This window comes from Falco cherrug, chromosome 8, assembly GCF_023634085.1.
Source record: "Falco cherrug isolate bFalChe1 chromosome 8, bFalChe1.pri, whole genome shotgun sequence".
Classification (NCBI taxonomy): domain Eukaryota; kingdom Metazoa; phylum Chordata; class Aves; order Falconiformes; family Falconidae; genus Falco; species Falco cherrug.
Window position 1 is genome coordinate 63146617 of NC_073704.1, and position 19716 is coordinate 63166332.

At 43.3% G+C, this 19716-nt stretch overlaps 1 protein-coding gene across 6 annotated transcripts in view; it reads right to left on the bottom strand.

The window, feature by feature from the left end:
* RAPGEF6 (Rap guanine nucleotide exchange factor 6) overlaps positions 1-18457 on the bottom strand; it is a 132897-nt gene extending 114440 nt beyond the window's left edge. For 3 of the 6 annotated variants that reach the window (XM_014281081.3, XM_027807396.2, XM_027807397.2), the window contains exon 1: positions 18271-18457. In XM_014281081.3, coding sequence (XP_014136556.2) covers positions 18271-18339 — 69 coding nt within the window. In that variant the 5' untranslated portion in view covers positions 18340-18457. The remainder of the gene's footprint in view (positions 1-18270) is intronic. The other 3 variants (XM_027807400.2, XM_027807399.2, XM_027807395.2) reach the window with 1 other exon arrangement.
* Positions 18458-19716: the final 1259 nt, after the last annotated feature.

A 19716-nucleotide genomic window follows, 5' to 3' on the forward strand; every position in this document is an offset into this window, starting at 1 on the left:
TCAGTCTAGTTATTATAGTATCTTTATACAGGAGAAAAGAGATAAAAAGGGACTTCATTTCACTCTTTTGTAAATCCAGGAAGCAATTACAATCGACAGCATCAGTTATTAACAGCGTAGCCACAAACAGGAAACTAAAATCTGGCGCTTTTGCAAACTGTCAGAAGCAACATTTGCACACTTGGATTTTTATCTTTTTTTTTTTTCCTGCAAAAGTAGCAAGTCTCTCAATGGAGCTAATACAGTTTTCTTACATATTATTTTCTTGTATTTCCTTATAACACGCACACAGGGCTTCAGGCACGGACCTAAGAATGACATTCTACTCCTAGGAATAGAAGTATCCTCAACAGAATTTGAAAAATCAGATCTTGTTTAAGAACAGAGGACCTAGAACCACTATTACAGTTTATTCATAGACTGAAAGCACTTCTATTCAGCACAATACTTGTGAAAATTAAAAAAAAAAAAAAAAAACAAAAAAAACACACACACACAGAATTTTACTACATGAAAATAAAACCAAAAAGTTTCTCTACTCACCAATAGCTTCCCACACCCAATACAGATAAACACCTTCCACCTAAGAACCCTGGACTATGTTGATATAAGACTCTGGTAGAAAGAAAAACATTTAAAAGGAATGAGGGAGGGGAAATTTTGTATTATTTTGACTGCTGTTTCATCACACTGAGTCAGCATTTCTGGAACCCTGACTTTGCCAGAGAAAAAACTTCCTTTGGAAAAGCTGATTTTGCAGAGTGAAATAGCAAGGGCCCTGAACTGGAGAAACAGGAACATCAAATGCCGTTGCTTCAAAGCAAGCAGCTTACGGATAGTTTTGAATATCCAAGGCATAGTTCAGCCCTTATCACAGTTCAGAACAAAAATACAGCTATGAAAAGTATCTTCAAGTGAAACATTACTATAAAGTTCCCAGACACTTATTACTTGGTTTTAAAAGATCTTTCAGACCTATATGCTAGAGAACCAAAAGCAAGCTGCCTTGAAAACACTGAGCTCCCAGAGCTCAGGATGGAAAGCTCAGAATATCCAAAATTAATCTCAATGCTTATGTCTATCACAGACCATGATTTTATACTAAACATTTTTCAGTAAAAGATCAAAGACATTAAAAGCAGCCTCCTTACCCAGACTCCTGAAAAACTGCCCAAAATCAACCAGCAAAATGGGCTATTTCAGGCTTCCAGTTCAATGAACACTTTGCCGGTCAAGTGGTTGACTACTTGTCAAAATTAAGTCTCCCTTTCAGAGGACAAGTGTCCATCAAAGGTTAAACCTTTTTTGTTGTAACTCCAAAAACATCAGCTTGCTTGACTCACAAAGAAACTCCCTGCTTTAAGAGAAGCAGGCAAGAAAGCACCTACAACTCAAATTTCCTTTTAAGAAAAAAAGAGGAATCATAGTAGGAAAGGTCAGAACACTGAAACACGAAGGAAAAAAAGGTAGATTCTTATTTAATAAGAAATTTGGTACAGAAACCTGGGGATGCAGAGAGAGGAGGTGGAAGATGAAATCCAAAGGTCAATTCTATGCTTAACGGTAATGACAACTTGGGAGTACATCTGTATGCAACTCAGTCGTACTGAACATGCAAGTTCATTACCTATCTATGACTTTGCTCTTACTGTAGGGAATGCTCTAGTGTTTTGCTCTCATTCCTCCCTCTTGGACTAGAGCTCCACAAGCTACTAATGCAGATTCAGAGTACTTTTCTTTACTGAAACAACCCTGTTAACTCTAAATGAGCTCCTATCCTAAAAACACTAGCTCCAGGATAGGTGCTGCAGGAAGGCACAGAAGCAGTGGTAATGCTGTTTGCCCAAACACAACCTGGTCCCACAGACATGACAAAGAAGAATGAGCTACGTACAATGACGAGATAGGCAGATAGATACACAGGCAGACAGATAGATAGCTAATAACAATACATACATGCAAAGGCAGGAGGATGTCCTACTCTGAAAACCAGTACCGCCTGCTTCCCCCACCAGATAAAGCACTAAGCAACTGCTGTTTCATGTTTAACACACAAATACACTCTGTTGCAAGTATTTCCTCACCCAACATACCTTGCAGCAAGTGAACATTACTACCAAGGTCCTATAACTACAGCTGCTGTTCAACAGGTATCTCATGCACAGAAAGACTAACAGACAGAATAATACTTTACTGCAGTTTGTTTCCATCATGTAGTCAGATATTTTATACAAACGGATAAGAATATAGTTAATTTTATAATGCCACATTTATGGTTTTGCAGTATATAATGTCTCATTTCTTTGTAAATTCAAGCAGGCAAAGATCATGTCTATCAGGAAATTAAGTCCTGCTTAATAAATAATAGTGAAGACAAAATGAAATCTCTTATCAATATTGTAACTTAAGTCACCCACTCCGTATGTAGGTAACGGGGAAGGAATACAACTCTACAAACTGACTCAAAACATTTTGGTGCATCAGTAAAACATTACAGTCACCCACTGCTTCCAGCTAAAATACTCCGTTTTAATTCAAGGCGGATAACAATACACCAGTACATTAGAAAAACATGAGAACAAGAAGATTGTAATTGGAGAAGAAAACATCACACAAGAGTAAAGCTCTTCTACAACCTTTTCCTCCAGTAGTGTTATTGAAAAAAGAAAGATCAAGCTCCAACTATTTTATTCCCATAATAATGCCATTACAAACTACGAAGGGATTCCTGTAGAGGACAATATGTTTACTAGTAATTCCTCCTGCAGCCTGATATCAGAAGAACTTGGACGAGTTCTAAGTTATCTCAATGCAGATTCCCACAATGAAATTCTACTATTGCCACAACTACTACAATATCCTCTCACGTGCAGAGAAATGCTAACATGCCTGTGTACACGTGTATCCATACATTGGGAAACGTATCCCTCACCAAACAGAAAAGTGTAAGCAGTAGCTCTTAGCACCTTCTCTCGTAGAAAAAAAAAAAAGGTCAGATTTACCCTACTGCTGTATTTGAATGCAAACCACCATAGCAAAACTCTAAACACTGACACTCTACCACTGCTTTAAGATCTAATTTTGTATTTCTCAACAATACCTGTGCATAAACCACAAAAGCTTATGGATTCAGACTGAGGAGTTACAGTCTATGTATACATTTCATGTATCTAGGTTAACAGGTTTCAAGTTTGAAACCAAATCAAGTATCAGAGGTACAGATACCTATGCACTTCCCTAGTAATTACAATTGATCATTGATGCATAATGTTACAAAGGGAATAATTCTACTTAAGGAAATTAACAGCTTCAACATTAGCAGAAACAAACAAGTGTATTGTCAGGGACTGAATCAACCACGAGATAATATTGTTACTCATTAATATCTAGCTCCAAATCCTGCAGCCTACCTACCAGGCACTCAGCTTCTCAAAGTGCAAACTTCATGACTAACATCCACAGAATTACAGACAAGATGCTGAACAACTGCCTTCCCCACCCCTGTACTAAATCAAACAGGAACTAATTGATGACACATGAGCCACAGGCTACTTTGGGTAGGTTGTCATGTCTGAGACGATACTAAAACCTCTTCTACTCCAATGGGCCATTCCATCCTTACAGACACCAAAAACTTTAGAGGCTGTAATCACCTTTGAATACAAACCTGACAGAAGCCAAACTCAACTTTCTCATTCCTATGAAGCCATGATCAACACTAATTTATAATGCAACGTGCCAGAGATTGCTCCAACACCTCGCTCTTCCAGTGTTATTCAACCACAGCCTCTGTGGAAGTGTAATAAAACCACTTTTAAACAAATCAGTGTTTCATCAAAAAAGGAAGCTTCTTCCAGAGAGCAAGAAAGACTACCATTATTCACTGAAGATGAAAAATAAGCCTATTACAAAACTTAATCTAAGTATCAAAGTTAGGTTTATAAGCAGCAATGCAATGCACCAATTTAAGACTAAAGACTTAGCAACTCTCACTGGAGGAGAAGATTCGTACAGGGTGATGAAAGGCAAAGTCTGGACCCAGAAGCAGAATGCTGCAATGAAAGATTACAGTACCATGATCTCTGGACAGTCATGCTCGTGACTACAGACACGCAGAACGCACATTTTAGATCCCAGCCCCCTCCCCCCCAGGAAAAATGGAAGGATCTGGTATTGTAGCTCAGAAATTTTCAGTATTGTTGTTGTATAGAATGAAGACATCCCTGCTAGGTGTTCTCTTGAAAAGCAGTGCATGTAGAGTGCATTAGCCTCTATTCAAGCAGCTAGTCTACTGCAATACTTCCTAGGTGCACTCTGTGCAAGTGTCAGGAGGAGTGGAAGACCTGTTATCTAAAGCTTCTCAGTTTATTACATATGCATTCACAATTCTGAGCTACAGAATTATTTCAAATAAAAATACAAACTTTTGACTACAGCTCAGGAAAAATCAAAGCAACATTACTGTTTGCAATACTAAATGCTGAACTCCACAACCTCCAGATTCGCTGGATTTGAGAGACCTAAATTAAGTGCAAAGAAAATTCTCAGCTTTTCTTAAAAATACAGTTATATTCGACTCTGGCTGGTTATGCAGCATCTGTTAACTATAGGTCTGCTATACTCCATAATCCCCTTCTTTTAGCTAAGGTGTACAGGGAGGGAGGAGGGAACAAACCAAAACAAAGTTCCTCCATCGAGCTGTGAGCTCCACCCAGAAGTGCAACCCAAGGCACAGGAGTCAGGCTGACATGGCAGCTTGCACGTCTGTGCTAGCCTAAGAGATCTTCCCTAATAATCACACCGGGTGGATCATGCCCCTTAATTCCTGGACTAGTACTGCCTACCAGTTGGGAAGAACCAGCACATTTTGAAGACTCTGCCAAGCATCTTGTCAGTCACGTATAGCAGCATCTATGGAAGAGTTTGCTGAAGGAAGCCTTGCCACCCAACGCAAATGGAAGCAACAAATGTATTTGACACAAGGTCAATAATCTAACACAGGACTGCCAGTTTGCTTCCTACTTCAAGTGGGAAACAGGAACAGAAACTCCTTCTGCAACAGTTGGAAAGACCACTTCTACTTAGCCAAACCAACACAGCCTACCATAGGCTGGACACAGAACCCTGAGAATGCAGGGGAAAGTAACTCAGATTTAAGTAAAATCTCCTCCCTAGATAACCTGCAATATCTGGGGGCCACTGGCAAGCACAACTCTTTGTTACAAGATCATAAAAAGCCACCCAGAGTCAGCATAAGAGCTCCCATCACTTTTTTAATGCTAAATACACAATACAGTTTACAAAGGCAGACCTCACTCTCCAGCTCTTTCAAATGCAAATTGTCAATGAACAACACTACATCAGTTCTGGAACTATGTCTTTGTAGGAATTCATATTTGGCCAAAAGGTCAAACTGCATGTGCCTGCAGCACAACACACCACCACACAACAAAAATTCTTTCCCTCCAAACCAAAAGGACCAATGTTTGAGGCTCATTATTAATCAGTCTTTGCAGGACAGACTGCTTAAATGCCAATGCCTTAAATCAGGCACAACAAGATTACAAAGAGAGATTCCCTCATGGCATTTATTTTTGTTCTATTCGGCAAGAATTTGCTAGGTTCTCTCAACGTGCTAAAAGATAAGCAATAAATTAGCAGAGCTAAGGAACCTACAGAAACCAGATGCATAACGCTAAATAATTTGTGCGTGCTTCCCTGAACTACGGGTATTTCCAAAATACTGTATTGAAATCATCAAAAGAGGAAGAAGGGTGTATCACAGTTCCATCAAACAAAGGAAAACCCTCTATATTTGAAGCCTGAGGTCACTGGAACAAGAAGACCTCCTAGTTTTAGAAATAGCTTGGCTGGCAATACTAGCATGAGCAAAACTAAAACAGTTTCCTGGCAGCAGCAGGCCTCTTACAAGAAAGGACATCCAAGCTCTGGGCATCCTTTATAGATCTGTTCTCCAGTACGCTTCTCAATGAAAACTAATTTTGGCATGTGCTTGCTGGGTTTCTCCCCACTCCCCCAAACTGGATGTTTATCCAAAATGCACGGTCCTCTGAAGCATGCGGCTTCTTTGCCATTGACAAGTCCACCACCAGCCACCTTTTAATGCTAAGAGGCTCATTTCCACCTAAAGATCTCCAGCTCCTTACACTCTTGTGATGGGAGCATAAGCACAGCTGCGTACAAGGGTTATTAGACAGCGCTACGTCACGGGGCCGCCACCAGCAGCACGTCACCGACGCCTGGAACAGCGGTACGGCTGGGGTGCTTGCACAACCGCTTTGAGATACTGGGCTTCCTTCCCGCGCTCCTCAGAAGCGGGGCCTGGCAACAAGTGGGCAATACCTGGGCACTTCTGGCCCAGCTTCCTCCCACGGCATACATACAAGTTTGTTAACACGAAGTATTATTTCCTTACTATTTAGTTGCACTATAAACAGATACCCAGCTCTCCCTGCACAAAGGGACACAAGAATCTGTTTTGTCTAAATAAACATTACAGAAAAACTCCTCTGTAAAGTTTATACAAAATAAGTTTTGGTATACTACTCGAAGAGATTTTCTTAATCTCTTCATTTTTTTGTGTGACTTTTGTTCAGTACAGTATTTGGGGACTGTTAATACTGTTTCTATGAGGAATTTAACACCTACACGTCTCAACTGCTTGCCCTCCACCCTTATGCAGTTTTGGATAACAAAAGCAGAAATGTATTTTTTCTTCCATTTGGCAACTTTTCTGAATGCCAAGTGTACTTGCAGTTCTCTCCCACCTCCTTCCACACCCTTTTCTCGCCCTTCTTCAGTATTCTAGTATCCCCAAGGAGTTTCTAGTGAAAGGTCAGTAACAAGGCACTGGGCTTGCCTTTTAGCTCAGATTAACAGTTTTGTAAAACACACCCTTACTACCTAAGGAGTCCTTGAAATTCACTGTTTAAATTCAGATAATACAACAGAAAACACTGTTTTAGAAGAGCATTACATTACATATTTAAATTTTCATTCATGGGTGAAAACTTTTAGTTAAATTACCACTCTGCAGATGAAACCAAGTGCATGACCCCACTGCATGGGGAAAGGTATATACTAAAGGAAGTAAGTGCCAATAAAGAATTCCAGGACTCCATCATAATTTCTGGTTTCACTCTCAGAGCTGTCACAGCTGCCATTAAAATGAAAAACCAGTTTTTCAGGAACAGTAATTGGAAGCAAGGATAGGAAAAGCAATCTTAGAGCAACAGAACTCACACGCTCCCCGGAAGATCACTGGGAAACAGCCACCCTGATTAACTTCATTTGCTCCTTTAAAAAGGTTTAAGGTTTGTATGAAGGAGAAGTCTTATACCCTTCTGAAAAGAACCAAACCCAGCTTGATACTAGAAAGTTACAGGTACTAGATTACCCCGTTACCAGCTTGACCTTAGCAGACTGGAGTCCAAACAAGACGACGCTGCAGTCGCTATCTGCTTGCTGACGACTACTGCAGCACACTCGCCAACACGCAAGATACTCCACAGCTGTTCCGTAGCATTAGCAGTCTTCCGTGACAGCAACGGTCAGAAAACGGGAGTCATTTTTCAACCTCCAACTGGCTAAATTTACCACCACCCTATTAGCATAGGTTAGAGAACCAGGCCTCATAATATTCAACCAATAATAATGTATGACCTAGTCTGCAAAATCACATCTGTTGAGACCTAAATCCCACATTTACTGTGAAGATTATCACAAAGCGAGCTGCTGTCATCTCTATTCTTTAGTTACTGTTACTTTGGCCAACAGTTTTAAAGAGAGAGATCTGTAAACACTATCTGTGTAAGCTTCCAGCACGCTCTGACAACCACACACTGAAAACAGCGAGTTTGTTTCACAATAACCTCCCAGATGCAAAAGCCTTGTTGACATCCATATTGTCAGGCCAGAAAACCCAAGAATGACTGACTGCTTCTTGGAACAAAATAAAATAAATAAGAACAGGAAGGACAGGCACCCCTTTCAGGACATCCCGCTAGCCCCCTGTAAGCTTGCTGCTACAGAGAGAAGGGCTGCACACCAGGGCATCTGAGGGCAGATAAAAAAAGCCCACAAAGCAGAGGCCACCAGCATAATCAGCCCAAGAGAGCAGGTCCCCCACCAGCCACCAAACCCCCCTGCTGAGGCAAGCCATGGTGTGGGAGCTCTCCCTGAGGGCTGCTGTCGCGACAGACTGACAGCACGAGGCGGAGAGAGCTTTTTGCATGCCATGTCTCACAGGCAGCAGCATCAGCCACAAAACCCTCCTCCAAACACACCCGGGCCCCTGTCAGAGATCAGGCTGCAACACCTAACCTCCAGGTTGTACTTTCTGAACCAAGGTGAAGGAAAGAGGAGTGAAAGGTGAGAGACCTGGAGGAGACTTTGTGCTGTGAGAATAATTTCAAAGGAAGACTAGGAGCTTTACGTATGCTGGAGATGTTTGATTACAGATTCCTACCTACACTCACACCAGGTTCTTAAATTCTTTTAACCAACAACCAGCCAGCACTGAATCAACAAGCACAATGTTATCTAAATCAGAGCTAGAGTATCTCTCCGTATCAGGGCTATAACGGAATGAGAAGCTTACAAACAAAATAAAATGCCACAAAAAGATCAGACCACACCTGGTAACAGGGATTTCTGACAAAGTTGTTCCTCCACACACCAGACTCTAGACTCCTTCAAGGATGACACAAAATATTCAAGAGCATTTATTTTAGATGAAGGACAGCTCTTCCAGAGGGAAGGGGAATGAAGACAATCACCTGCCATCACCAGCCAGAGGAAGCTCTGGCCCCAGATCCAGGAGCAGAGTCCCCACAAAAGCACCCTCTAAACCAGCAAGATCCGCAGCAGAACTAGCAACACAATCACCTTTTTTCCTCCCATACAAGATTCACACGTGTAAGAGCATCTTAGAACATAAAATAATTTTTTTAAGGTTTTTTTTAAGGTTTTAAAGGAAATTATATGTATCTTCCATAAAAGGTACCTAAAGGTCATGTACATAAGGCGCGCAGTAGACACCCATACATACGCACACACAGAACAGTCACAGAAAGTAAGCAACACTGGCACACAAATAACAAAGCCAAAATGTTTTGTTACCCCTTTTGTTGTGGCCCTGCTTCCTTCAAATGAATCCCAACAAGCAGGAGCAAGTAAAATTAGGTAATAGCCTCTGACTTTTTTGTGTAGCTACACAAAAGAGAGATACCGTATGTTCATTACATTTAATTAGCATGTTCAGATTCAGTAATTCCACGAAGTTTTAGACACAAGAAGTACGCAAAGCCACAAGACCAGGCAGCACACAGCTGTGCTCATCAGTTGCATCAGCATTCCTCAAGCTCCCCAAGGCTCAGGTCTAGCCGAGACAGACCTGCCAGTCGAACTGCACACTCTCTTCCTCAGGTGGGCTGGACCTGCACTTTGAGACAGGAGCGCTACACGTTTCAAAAGGCTAAGACCATGCTTGGAGATATCCAGTCACTTGTACCCCATAACAGAACCACACTCCTACTCACCACTTCATTTTAACAAATCAGAATGGGAAATTACATCCAGCAGACAAACAAGGGTGGTGGAACGGCTTTTCACCTTGTCATGTGTAACTTCGTGACTCACCGAGCAGAAACCCTGAACCTGCTGCCAACAATGCCAACATGCATGAGCCATTGTCCACAGTTATTCGCACACTGTAATTTGATCTTCTCTTTAATACATCCACGTTCTGTATAGCAGACTTTACACTAAATGAAGGAATCTGCATTAGTCATGACCCAACAGCAGTTGGGAATTGAAAATGAAGCATCGAACTTGGCCGGTTCTGGCTGGCTACCAAGCTGTGTGAAGCAGGTAGGAGGAAAGGGGTAGGGCGGCTAACTTAGAATAAACCTTCCAATACACAAAACCAAAAAGCATCACTTGTCACAGAAGCAACATCTGGACCCTTCTGCTCTTACAAGTCTAAAGAGGTAAGGTCCTCCACAGAACAGTATCAGCACAGGTAGAGGTTAAAGTCTGCCACGATTCGTACCAGCAGGTACCGAGATGTTTGGGTTAAAGAAGGAAGTCCCAGTGGCCACAGCAAACAAAAACCCCAGGCTCTGTCCACACCAGGGAAGGCAGCAGCAAAGCAGCCCCCATGACTCTTCACACACCTGTATTAAAAGGGAGATGCTTTAGAAACCAGTGTGACCGTAACCAGTTTTTAACACATCCCACCGAGCCAACCACTGGGACATTTCCAGGAGTGATGCCGACTGCTTTGCACCGTACCGACGTAAGCACCAGCTACTTACTTACCCCATGAAAAAGCCTTGATTGGACCTCAGCTGCCAGGCAGATCAGCAACCATAAAGCCACAGCTATAGATGGAAGAACTGTTGTGATCCCAGGTTATTAACACTAGGTTAAGCGACAAACAACAAGCACTCAATATAATTTAATTTTTCTGAGTTTCTATTACAAGTTTACTTTCTTTGGCATTTCACACAAACTGAGAGGTGACGAAAATGCTTTTGTGGCAGGTTTTTCGCGTGGGTTTGGCTTTGACTTTTTCTAAGCTTTGGTTTCTAACGCTCTTTCAAAAATAATTAATCAGGAGAATTCCAACACCTACTTCAGGGCACCTTGAGTATGACAAGGTTTCCTTCTTTCCACCAGTTTCTTTTACTCCTTTCACTCCTGCCCTTGTTTTCCTTTCCAGGACAGCCTTTGACATCCCTTCCCACAATACAGGTTAATACAGACAGAGACTAAAAAAAAAGAACTCACTCACCCAGCAGCATTCATGCTGTTTTCTCTGCTTGTTTAATATTAAATTTCCTGAACAAGGAAACTTTGTTAGACAGACTCTAAACTTAAGAAAAAACTATTCGTCAATGACACTTCAATAAAGCCAGTATATGTACTTGAAGCTAGAACAGTGCCCTGAAACCTGATTTATTTGCTTGGAACCATGAATATATTTGACTGAAGTCCACAGGCCTTAACTGTTAAGAAAGCTGGAAAAAAATATTTATTCCTGTGAACCACTAGCAAAGTTTCCTTGCAGGTATTCCAGACAGACAACAGCTGCAGAACCAGAAGCCCTCCTCTGTGAACATGGTACCTTGTCTAAGGCTCAACATAAAGTTATTTGTGTCTCAGAGACATAAATAATCAAAAGCCTAATACTAGCAACACATTGTCTTGCTGCTGAAAGCACAACAAAAAAGCTCAAAAAAACTGGTCAAAAACAAACAAAAAACCTTCCTAAGACAGACACTGAAGCCCTTATAGCTGAATATTTACATATATTAACGTTTGGTTAAAAACTGGTAAATGTTCCAATATTGTATTTTGGTTCATTTGAAACAACAGATGGATTTTATTTTTTAAGTGCAACTAATTTAGAGCTGATTTCAGCTTCAGAAAGTGTGTTGTACTTAAGGTTCCAACTAGTGATAATCTGAATTATTTGGGTACTGAAACATATGCCAGGTTGTTGAATACTTCTGGCCAAGAAACAGGCAAACCAACTGTACATCGCAGGCGTGGAGCTGTGGCCACACGGCAATGAAAACAACTGTAGTAAAATAACCAAATATCACCGATTTTAACTAAGGCTTGGCACATTCTAAGTTGCCCCTACAATTGGCCACAGATTAATAATGCAAAAAGGAGGTTAGTTTTAACTACCCAGAAGAGAAATCTAACCTTGCCCAGTCATGACAAGGGGGACACCGCATTTTAGCTGTGCTGGTTTCCCAGAGATGTTTATACGACTGACTACCAGCAAACATGCATTGATTGGTATCTGTTTGCATTTTTGGAATAAAAGATTGAGACGTGTCAATCAAAAAACATCATTCTTGATGATCTTGGAAAACAAGGTGCAAACACAAAGTTTATGAAAATTAATTACCAAGAAGTAAAATGAGGTAGCACCTGAGTTTGCATGCTTGGCTTTTTTTATTACAGGAAAACCACTGGTCTAACTGAGATGGAGACTTACCAGACTACACTGTATTAAGATATAATAATATATCTTAATTATTAAAAATAATAAGAGACAACTACCAACCCAAAGCATTCTTACAAGACAAAATAGAGAAAAATGTAAGCACTAAAAATTTCCTAACTCATCAAGCTGGCAGCTGAAGAGACGCAGCTCTCCCAAAGCTCTGAGGCTTGTCAGACAATCCTCCAGGATTGTCAACGCTGTATTTATCATGAGCTTAAATACATTAATTTGATGAGCAGCTTGGGGGGGGAAGGAATGAAGTGTTTTTGTTTTACCTTCAACTGAAAGCTATGTGGCAGGGAAGCACAGAAGGAAAAAGAGAAGGTTTACTACCGTTTCATTAAAAGTAAAAATTTCAGGACCTGCTTCATTAACAAGGAAACTTATGTTCTGCTTGTGAGTAAGACAATCTTGAGAGCTGTCAGCCACCAATATGATATCCATGCCACTCCTCAGGTACCACTGTTCTGAACTTTAATTTTACTAGATGGCTATAAAAAGAAAAGAGGTTTTACAACACATTTTATTTAAAGAGACTAATTCAGTATTTTCTAGTCTTTGAAAGATGCCAACAGCACATGATGTCGACGAAGCTGCGTGCAGGACCGGAGTGCATGCACTCCCAACTCCCTCTAAAGCTGCAGTCACTCAACATTTTTACTAATAAAACAGAGGATTGTTTTGCTTTGAATTTTTCAATCATACAGAACGAAAACACGACTGCAATTGTCACCTTCACAAGACTGCTTATAATGTATTCGTAATTACATTACAAGGTTTTATGTTCTTGTAACTGTAAATAATAATTGTTGTCATATGAGTACAGAAAGGCAATCTGCATAAGGTACAGAACAACCCAGCCAGGAATTTATTAGTAGTAAACTGCAGGCATGTCAGTACGTGTTTGCAATGACTCTGGTTATCACCAGGGATAACCAATACATCAACTTTAAAGGTCTTTTCCAACTTCCAAGCACAGTCACATGCAAAGACGGAACCAAGTCTCTGCAAGGGAAGGGAAGAAAGTTACACTGCACCAGTCAGTTCACCTTCGATGAGACAGTTTGGGGGGGCCCTCTGGCAGACACCAAAGCAGAGAGCTAAGAACAAGCCCAAGTATTTAACACCAGGTACTGCTGGTTGTCCTCAGAGTCTGAGCTCCAGAACTGCTACTCACATGACAAAGTCTTAGAAAGCATCAGCTATGAAGGAACAGATGACAAAAAAAAAGAAATGGAAAACGGAAATGTAAGACAGAGGTTAGGTAGTAGAAAATTATGACAGGAGTCAGGTTTCCATCACTTCTCTTTCCCTGTTTAGGAGGCCCACATACTAACAGTAAGGAATTTTTAGTAAATACACCCCAGCATCTGCAACTTCATTTAATACAAATTTCTTTTCAGCTTTAAGGTAAATGCAAGCATAAGGATTTTTGTAGTGATTCTACAATCCCGATGACATTACATGGCTATCCAAAAACAACCCTGTTGTTAGATTAACACTCCTAAAAGCTCACTGCAAACTACAGAAACAATGGATTTTAACAAAGGTTAATCCCCTGTTTCACCTACTGAGTTTACAGAAAATAATTAAAAGGATGAAAAAACCCACTTCAAAATACCAGTTATTTCTGGAAACAAGAAGCAGATGTTCTCCTCTGTTTGGCTCAGCTGTGCTACAGTACAAGAGTGCCTTTGTTATGCTGTCAGCAATAATTTATTTTATTTATTACAGCCATTTTATAATGCCCATCAATGTACTACTTGTGCATGATTTAGATTCATGCAGATCTATTTCTCATATATATAAGATATTGAGAAGCATCACATACACGCTCAAAACAGCAGACACTGTTATGACACAATTGTGCAAACTGGTTTTTTTCCTCTTTCCACTGCATTAATAAAAAGGGAACAGGAAGAGAAGGAGGAGTTAGTATTGCCAAATGAGGCTGAATTAACGTTAATTGAGAATTACTGAAACAAGACAAAGTTAGGAAAATACAAGAGCTTGAAGTATAAAAATAAACTCCAACTCTTTAAGTCCAACGCAAGCAAAGCCTTCTGAACCACTGAAAGGAAATACTATCTAGAATAAAGTCATGAAGAACTAAAAGGAGACTATGTGGGGAAGAAGACCCATCAAAAATGGAAAAGAGCATGCTCACAGGAGAATTAAAAAAAGGAAAAAGGAAAAAAAAGGAACATAATCATTTGGTACTTTGCCTGATCAGTCACTGAGACCTTATCTGTAGGTTGGCATTAAACCACTCCCCAAAGGACTAACATCACTGCCTTTGTATGGATCTGATAAGGAATTCCGGGCCTCAAAAAATTAAACCTTTAGTGACAGCATGCACCCATAGTGGCATAAACATTAGTCTTTCCCTCCTACTGCTTTGAACAAATGATTTCCTTCTATTAAAATATTCCCAAATCACTAATGTCCCCAACCTGTGACACAAGAAACAGGCACCCTGATGTGCACCACAAAGCTAGAACACCGCACGGAGGAATGCGAATCCCACATTCCCAACCTGTTAGAACCAGAGGATCTGTGTGTGTAAATACTCGCACATTTAACACCACACAGACATCAGCACAACCCTGGAAGAAAAATCCAGATAGTAAAATATTTAACAAGTGTATGAAATCCTATAGTTCAAATATAAAGTATTACACTCTTTGCTTTTTTTAAAAAAGTGATTGTGTCCGATTACTACAAAGGTTTCCTCTATCTGACAAGACAGTGCGCGCTGAAGAGATGATTTTTTTAGGATAATGTGTCATCAAAAAGAACATCTGAGAAAACCCTTGCAAATTCTGCACTTTCAGACTGAACCGGAGAGACAGGCAGATTCCCATACAGTGTCAGCACACAGTCACAGTCAACCTATGTAACCAACTAGTCATAAGTTTTACTCAAGCAGGACGTAAGTTTTACTCCTGGAGTGGCAATCTGTCCACAAGCAGACAAGAAAGGTAAGCTTGCATCACATACCTGTATATTTTTATGATGCACCAGGGCAGAGGGAAGAAAGAAAAGAAAAAAAAATTCAAATATTTCCCAGGCTTTGGTAGTACTAAAGAAAATTTCTAAATGGAGTAACAGAATAAACAGAACAATATTACGTGAAAATGTACACATCATTAGAAGTTAGCTACAATCTCTAGGAGTTCATCAAAATAATTCCCTCCACCAAATAAATTAAAGATTATAGCACAGGAAGTATCTGAGCAACAACAACCAAAAAAAATCAAGTGTGTACATGTCTAATATGCATAACTTTATACACTCAACAATTAGCAAACATTGGAATGTTACCACAACACTGAAAACTTGCCCTAACAGAGATTTTTCCAAACAAAAATATTTGTAGCATCAAGATTTAAAATTTTTACCTGAGCAAGCTATCAAGATAGTTCTATAATTTACTTATTTTAGGGCATTATTTTAATATCTCCGTTCTTAGTTCCTTAGATCTTACAAAGTAAAACGAAAAAGTCCTAAAAATCAGAATCACACGGATAATTGTAGCACCCATAAGCAAAATCTGACGTATGGATTATTTATCTGTATTTTTCCAGTGACGGCTGTACAGATGATAGTTATGAAGCACCAGACCACACTGCTAATCAGCGCAGCCCCAACCCTGTAATTTGTAGTACCCAGGTAAACTGCTCATATAAACTGCAGATCAGAGAGGGGCGCAGAAATGGACTGAAAGGGAGCGAAATTCATGTGGTCAAGCAGCTTCGGCTTATCTTAAAATCAGAGTTTGGGGAATTTCAGGGGTTTTCCTGTATAAAAATGCAGTCCAAGGGCATGAGCAGCCCCATGCAGCTCATTTGGTGTGGGAGGAGCTGATGACACCTTTCCAGGAGAGTAGGAGGGCAGAAATGAATCCACACTTTTTGTCTGTGCACAAACTGGATCCTTCAAGATAGGAGTCACCAGCTCATACACCCTGCACAGGGACACCTGAAACGGGTCTGACCCCGATGGCTGCGCTAAGCAGAGGTCAGGGAAGCCGAAACAAAGTCTTGCGGCCTACAGCAGATAGAAGAAAGTTGACAAAGCAGGACACTTGGTGCGATAAACAAACAAAAAAATAATTTACACTGCAATTGTTTCCTCTGGTTGCCTTATCACCCTATATCCATCTGTCATCACATCTCAGAGCATATGCTTGGGAAATTCAGCAGAGCGCAGCCATGGCAGGGAGAATCAATTTTTTTGCTTTGTGTCTGAACAGGTAGTACAGATCCCAGCAAGGGGACCCCTTACACACCATGCTGTTGAAACAGGGAAGTGCTTTGCTTGAAATCAGGTCAGTTTCTAAATGTACATAAACAAAAGCACCCAAAGAAAACAAAAGTGATTTGGCTGTAATTATCCACTCAGCAACAGGCAACAAGAACAGAGGACCCAATCCTGCCAAGTTTTAAGTACATGTTTAACTTTAATCACAAGTAGTCTCACTGTGCAGTGTCTCTAAATGCTTGCCAAAAAAAGGACCAGATTAACAAGGGATGGCCTTTTAAAATCATTTTAGAGGTGCTATTAGTTAGACTGGCAAAGGTTAGATGTGTTCTTTTCCACAGTTGAGATACCTTGGCAAATTCAAACCTGCACACAACCCCACCATCAGTCTCAATGGGAATCTAAATAGATCTACACCTGCCCCCACAAGCATGGTCCACTGCAGCTGGGCACAACAATATCTGACAGTTTAGCATTACAAGGTTAATCAAAATATCTATTTTAAGGCAATTTTGGCCAAAATAATGTGACAATCCTAAAGAATTCCATGATAACTGCTGGGGGGAAAACTGGGGATGGCTTAATAAAAAAAAAAAAAAAACACACCAAACTAAAACTAAAAAGCCCTACATAGCCATGAGATATCAGTTTAGCAAGAAGCAGCAGTGGGCAGATGTTTCGGGCCAGGCCACATTACCTGTTGCCCAAAGTCAAACCCGTGACAAGCCAGCGTGGTATGCTAGCTCCTGAATGACACTGCTGTGATGAACCCAGTTGCCCAACACTGCAAACCACACTGGAAAGGAATTTTGCTAACCGAAGACTACAGCTGAACGGAAGGAAAGAAAGGTCTGAAGCAAGAGGGGAGTGATAAAAATAAGAAATAGAGACTGCTTCATCATTAATTTAGCGAGCAGAAACACAAGGAGGAATGTATCCGATATCCCAAGGCAAAGTAAACATTGGACCTGAAAACACTGGGCATTTTACGCACTTGCAAGAGTGCTTTGGAGGGGAACTGGGGTCTCTATCCTGCTAGGACATACTCCGAAGCAGCCTCTGTGTCAGATCTCCCCGAGTACTCTTTAGATAATTCACTTAAAAGGAAGACCAGGCAGGACATGCTGCTCTTCATGAAGTATCAAGGGAGAACAGATGTTTCCCGGTCTCAAAAGGGACAAACTCAAAAGAGCGTATCATTTCATACCACTAATTCTTGAGCATGTTTTGGAAAAAAAAAAAAAAAAAAAATCACAGTAAGGGAAACAAATAAAAAAAGCTAGGGTAACTATGCAGACAAACTCCAATCGGCCTTTCAGCGAAACATAAATACTATCAAACATATTTCATTATTAAATGAACGCTCTGTGGCATTACCATTCCCAAAAATACACGGCTGATTACAGACTAGCTTGTGGGGAAGGGACAGAGAAGGCAGTTAATTGAAAATGTGTTTTATTGTAACTAACCAGCCTCACACATTTCTACACTCCCACTCACTGGGGAAACATCTCTTTATGAAGTCTGTGAAGCATAATTAAGTTTGGTTTTGTTTAAATCTGCATCACTGCACAGGTAAGTAAAGCCCTTCAGCTCGCTAGCTTTTCCCAGAAGTTTTGCATCACTGAAATATGCCTGATTTTACTTTTCAGTGATCTACCTCTGCTTCTTCCTACAGCTTGCCCGAAGTAGTTCGTAAGGCGCGGTATGCCCTACCGGGCGCGGTACTGCAAGTTTGAAACGCTGTCGGTCCCGAGAGGTCCAGCTTCGGAAAGCGGAAATAAGCAGAAATAAGCAAATAACCCAACTCGAGGCAGAAGTTTGCGGCGCCGGCTCGGCCGTGTGCAGGGCGCAGGCACGGCGCACCCCGCAGGGAGCCTGCGGGACACGGACCGGCGCAAAGCAAAAATAACGAAAAATATAAGTCAGGAGACCCGGCGGGGAAGGCGCTGCAGCCCCCTTACCTCCGGGGTCCTCTCTGATGGTTTCTTTCGCAAAGCCTGTTTGATCTTGGGTTCCACAGGAGCGCTCATTCTACTGCTCTGCTCCTCCGGGTCCGCAGGTCCTCGGGAACAGCAGGCGGGGGCGATGCCTCCAGGCGCGCCGGGAGTGCGGACAAACACCGGGCGGTGAGCCGAGCCGAGCCCAGCCCAGCCGATCCTGCCGCCCGGCCCCGCCGCCACGGGGGCCCCTCTCGCCGCTGCCCCGTGGCGGGGCGGGGACGCGCCCCGAAACTTTCCCCGCGCCGGGGGCCCGGCCGAGGCCGCGCCGCTTCACGGGCTGCGGCGGGCCCGGGCGGGGAGGGAAAGGCCGAGGCGGGAGAGCGCGGGGGAGCCGGGGCCGGCGGAGAGGGCAGGCCCCGGGGCGGGCGCGGTGCCCGCTGCCGGGCTGGCTGCTCACCAGGCGGGCGGCTCCTCCGCGGCGCTCGGGGCGCCTCCGGCTGCCGGCTCAGCAGCGGGACGCGGGGCGGGTGGCGCCGGCTCCCGCCGCCGCGTTCCCCCGGCGGCCGGCGCCGCTCCCCATCGCGCGGGCCCAGGCGGCAGCGCGGCCCCGCCGGCAGGAGACGAGTCCGCGCGGGCTGCGGGAAGTTACCGGCCGGAGCGGGACTCTGCGCCCGCCCGCCCGCTCCCCGTGCGCTCGGCCCCCTACGCCGAGCGGCTCCGCCCGCCGCGACCGCACAAAGCGACGCGGGCGGGCGAGGAGTTTTGCGACGCGGCGCCAAAGGCTCCTTCGGCTCGGCGCGCGCCCGAAACTCGGCCCGCTCCTCCCCTCAGGCCGCCTGCAGCCACCGTCGCCGGCCCGACCCCCTGCCCCGCTCACCCAGCGCACATCACCCCCCAAGCAGAAAAGTGCGAGCGCGGGCACTTCAACCCAGAGAATCAGCAAGAGGGGCGGGGCGGGGCTGAGGGGCGGGGCTGTGGAGCTCCGCCCCCATTTGCCGTGGGGTGGGGAGGGGGCGGGGCGAAGGAGCGGCGCGGAGGGAAGGCTCGCGAGGGTTGGGGCGGTGCGCGCATGCGCGCTGGGGCGGCGCGGGGCCGCGGCCTGGCGGGCGGTGGGGGCCGGGCCGTGGGGTCCCGGGCCCGGCGGCCCAGGCAGCGGGATGCCCCGGGTGGCGGCAGCGCGGCCCGCCAGGGTGCTACGTGCCCTCTTCCCCCTGACAGGCTGCCGTTCTGGGGCACCTGCCGAGCGTCTCGTAAAAACACCTTCTGCCGCGCCTTTACACCCGGGCGTAACTGATTTTCTGCATTAATTGCATTTTGACGTCAAATGGGATTTACTTCTTCCATTAAGAGTTTCCACAGGCAGCGAGAACTTCCTCGCCATGACACCAACCATCAGGACGTCCTTCACCATTACCCCAGGGCCGCGCGGGCGTTCCCGCCTGTTCCTCACAGTTACAGTTCACAGAA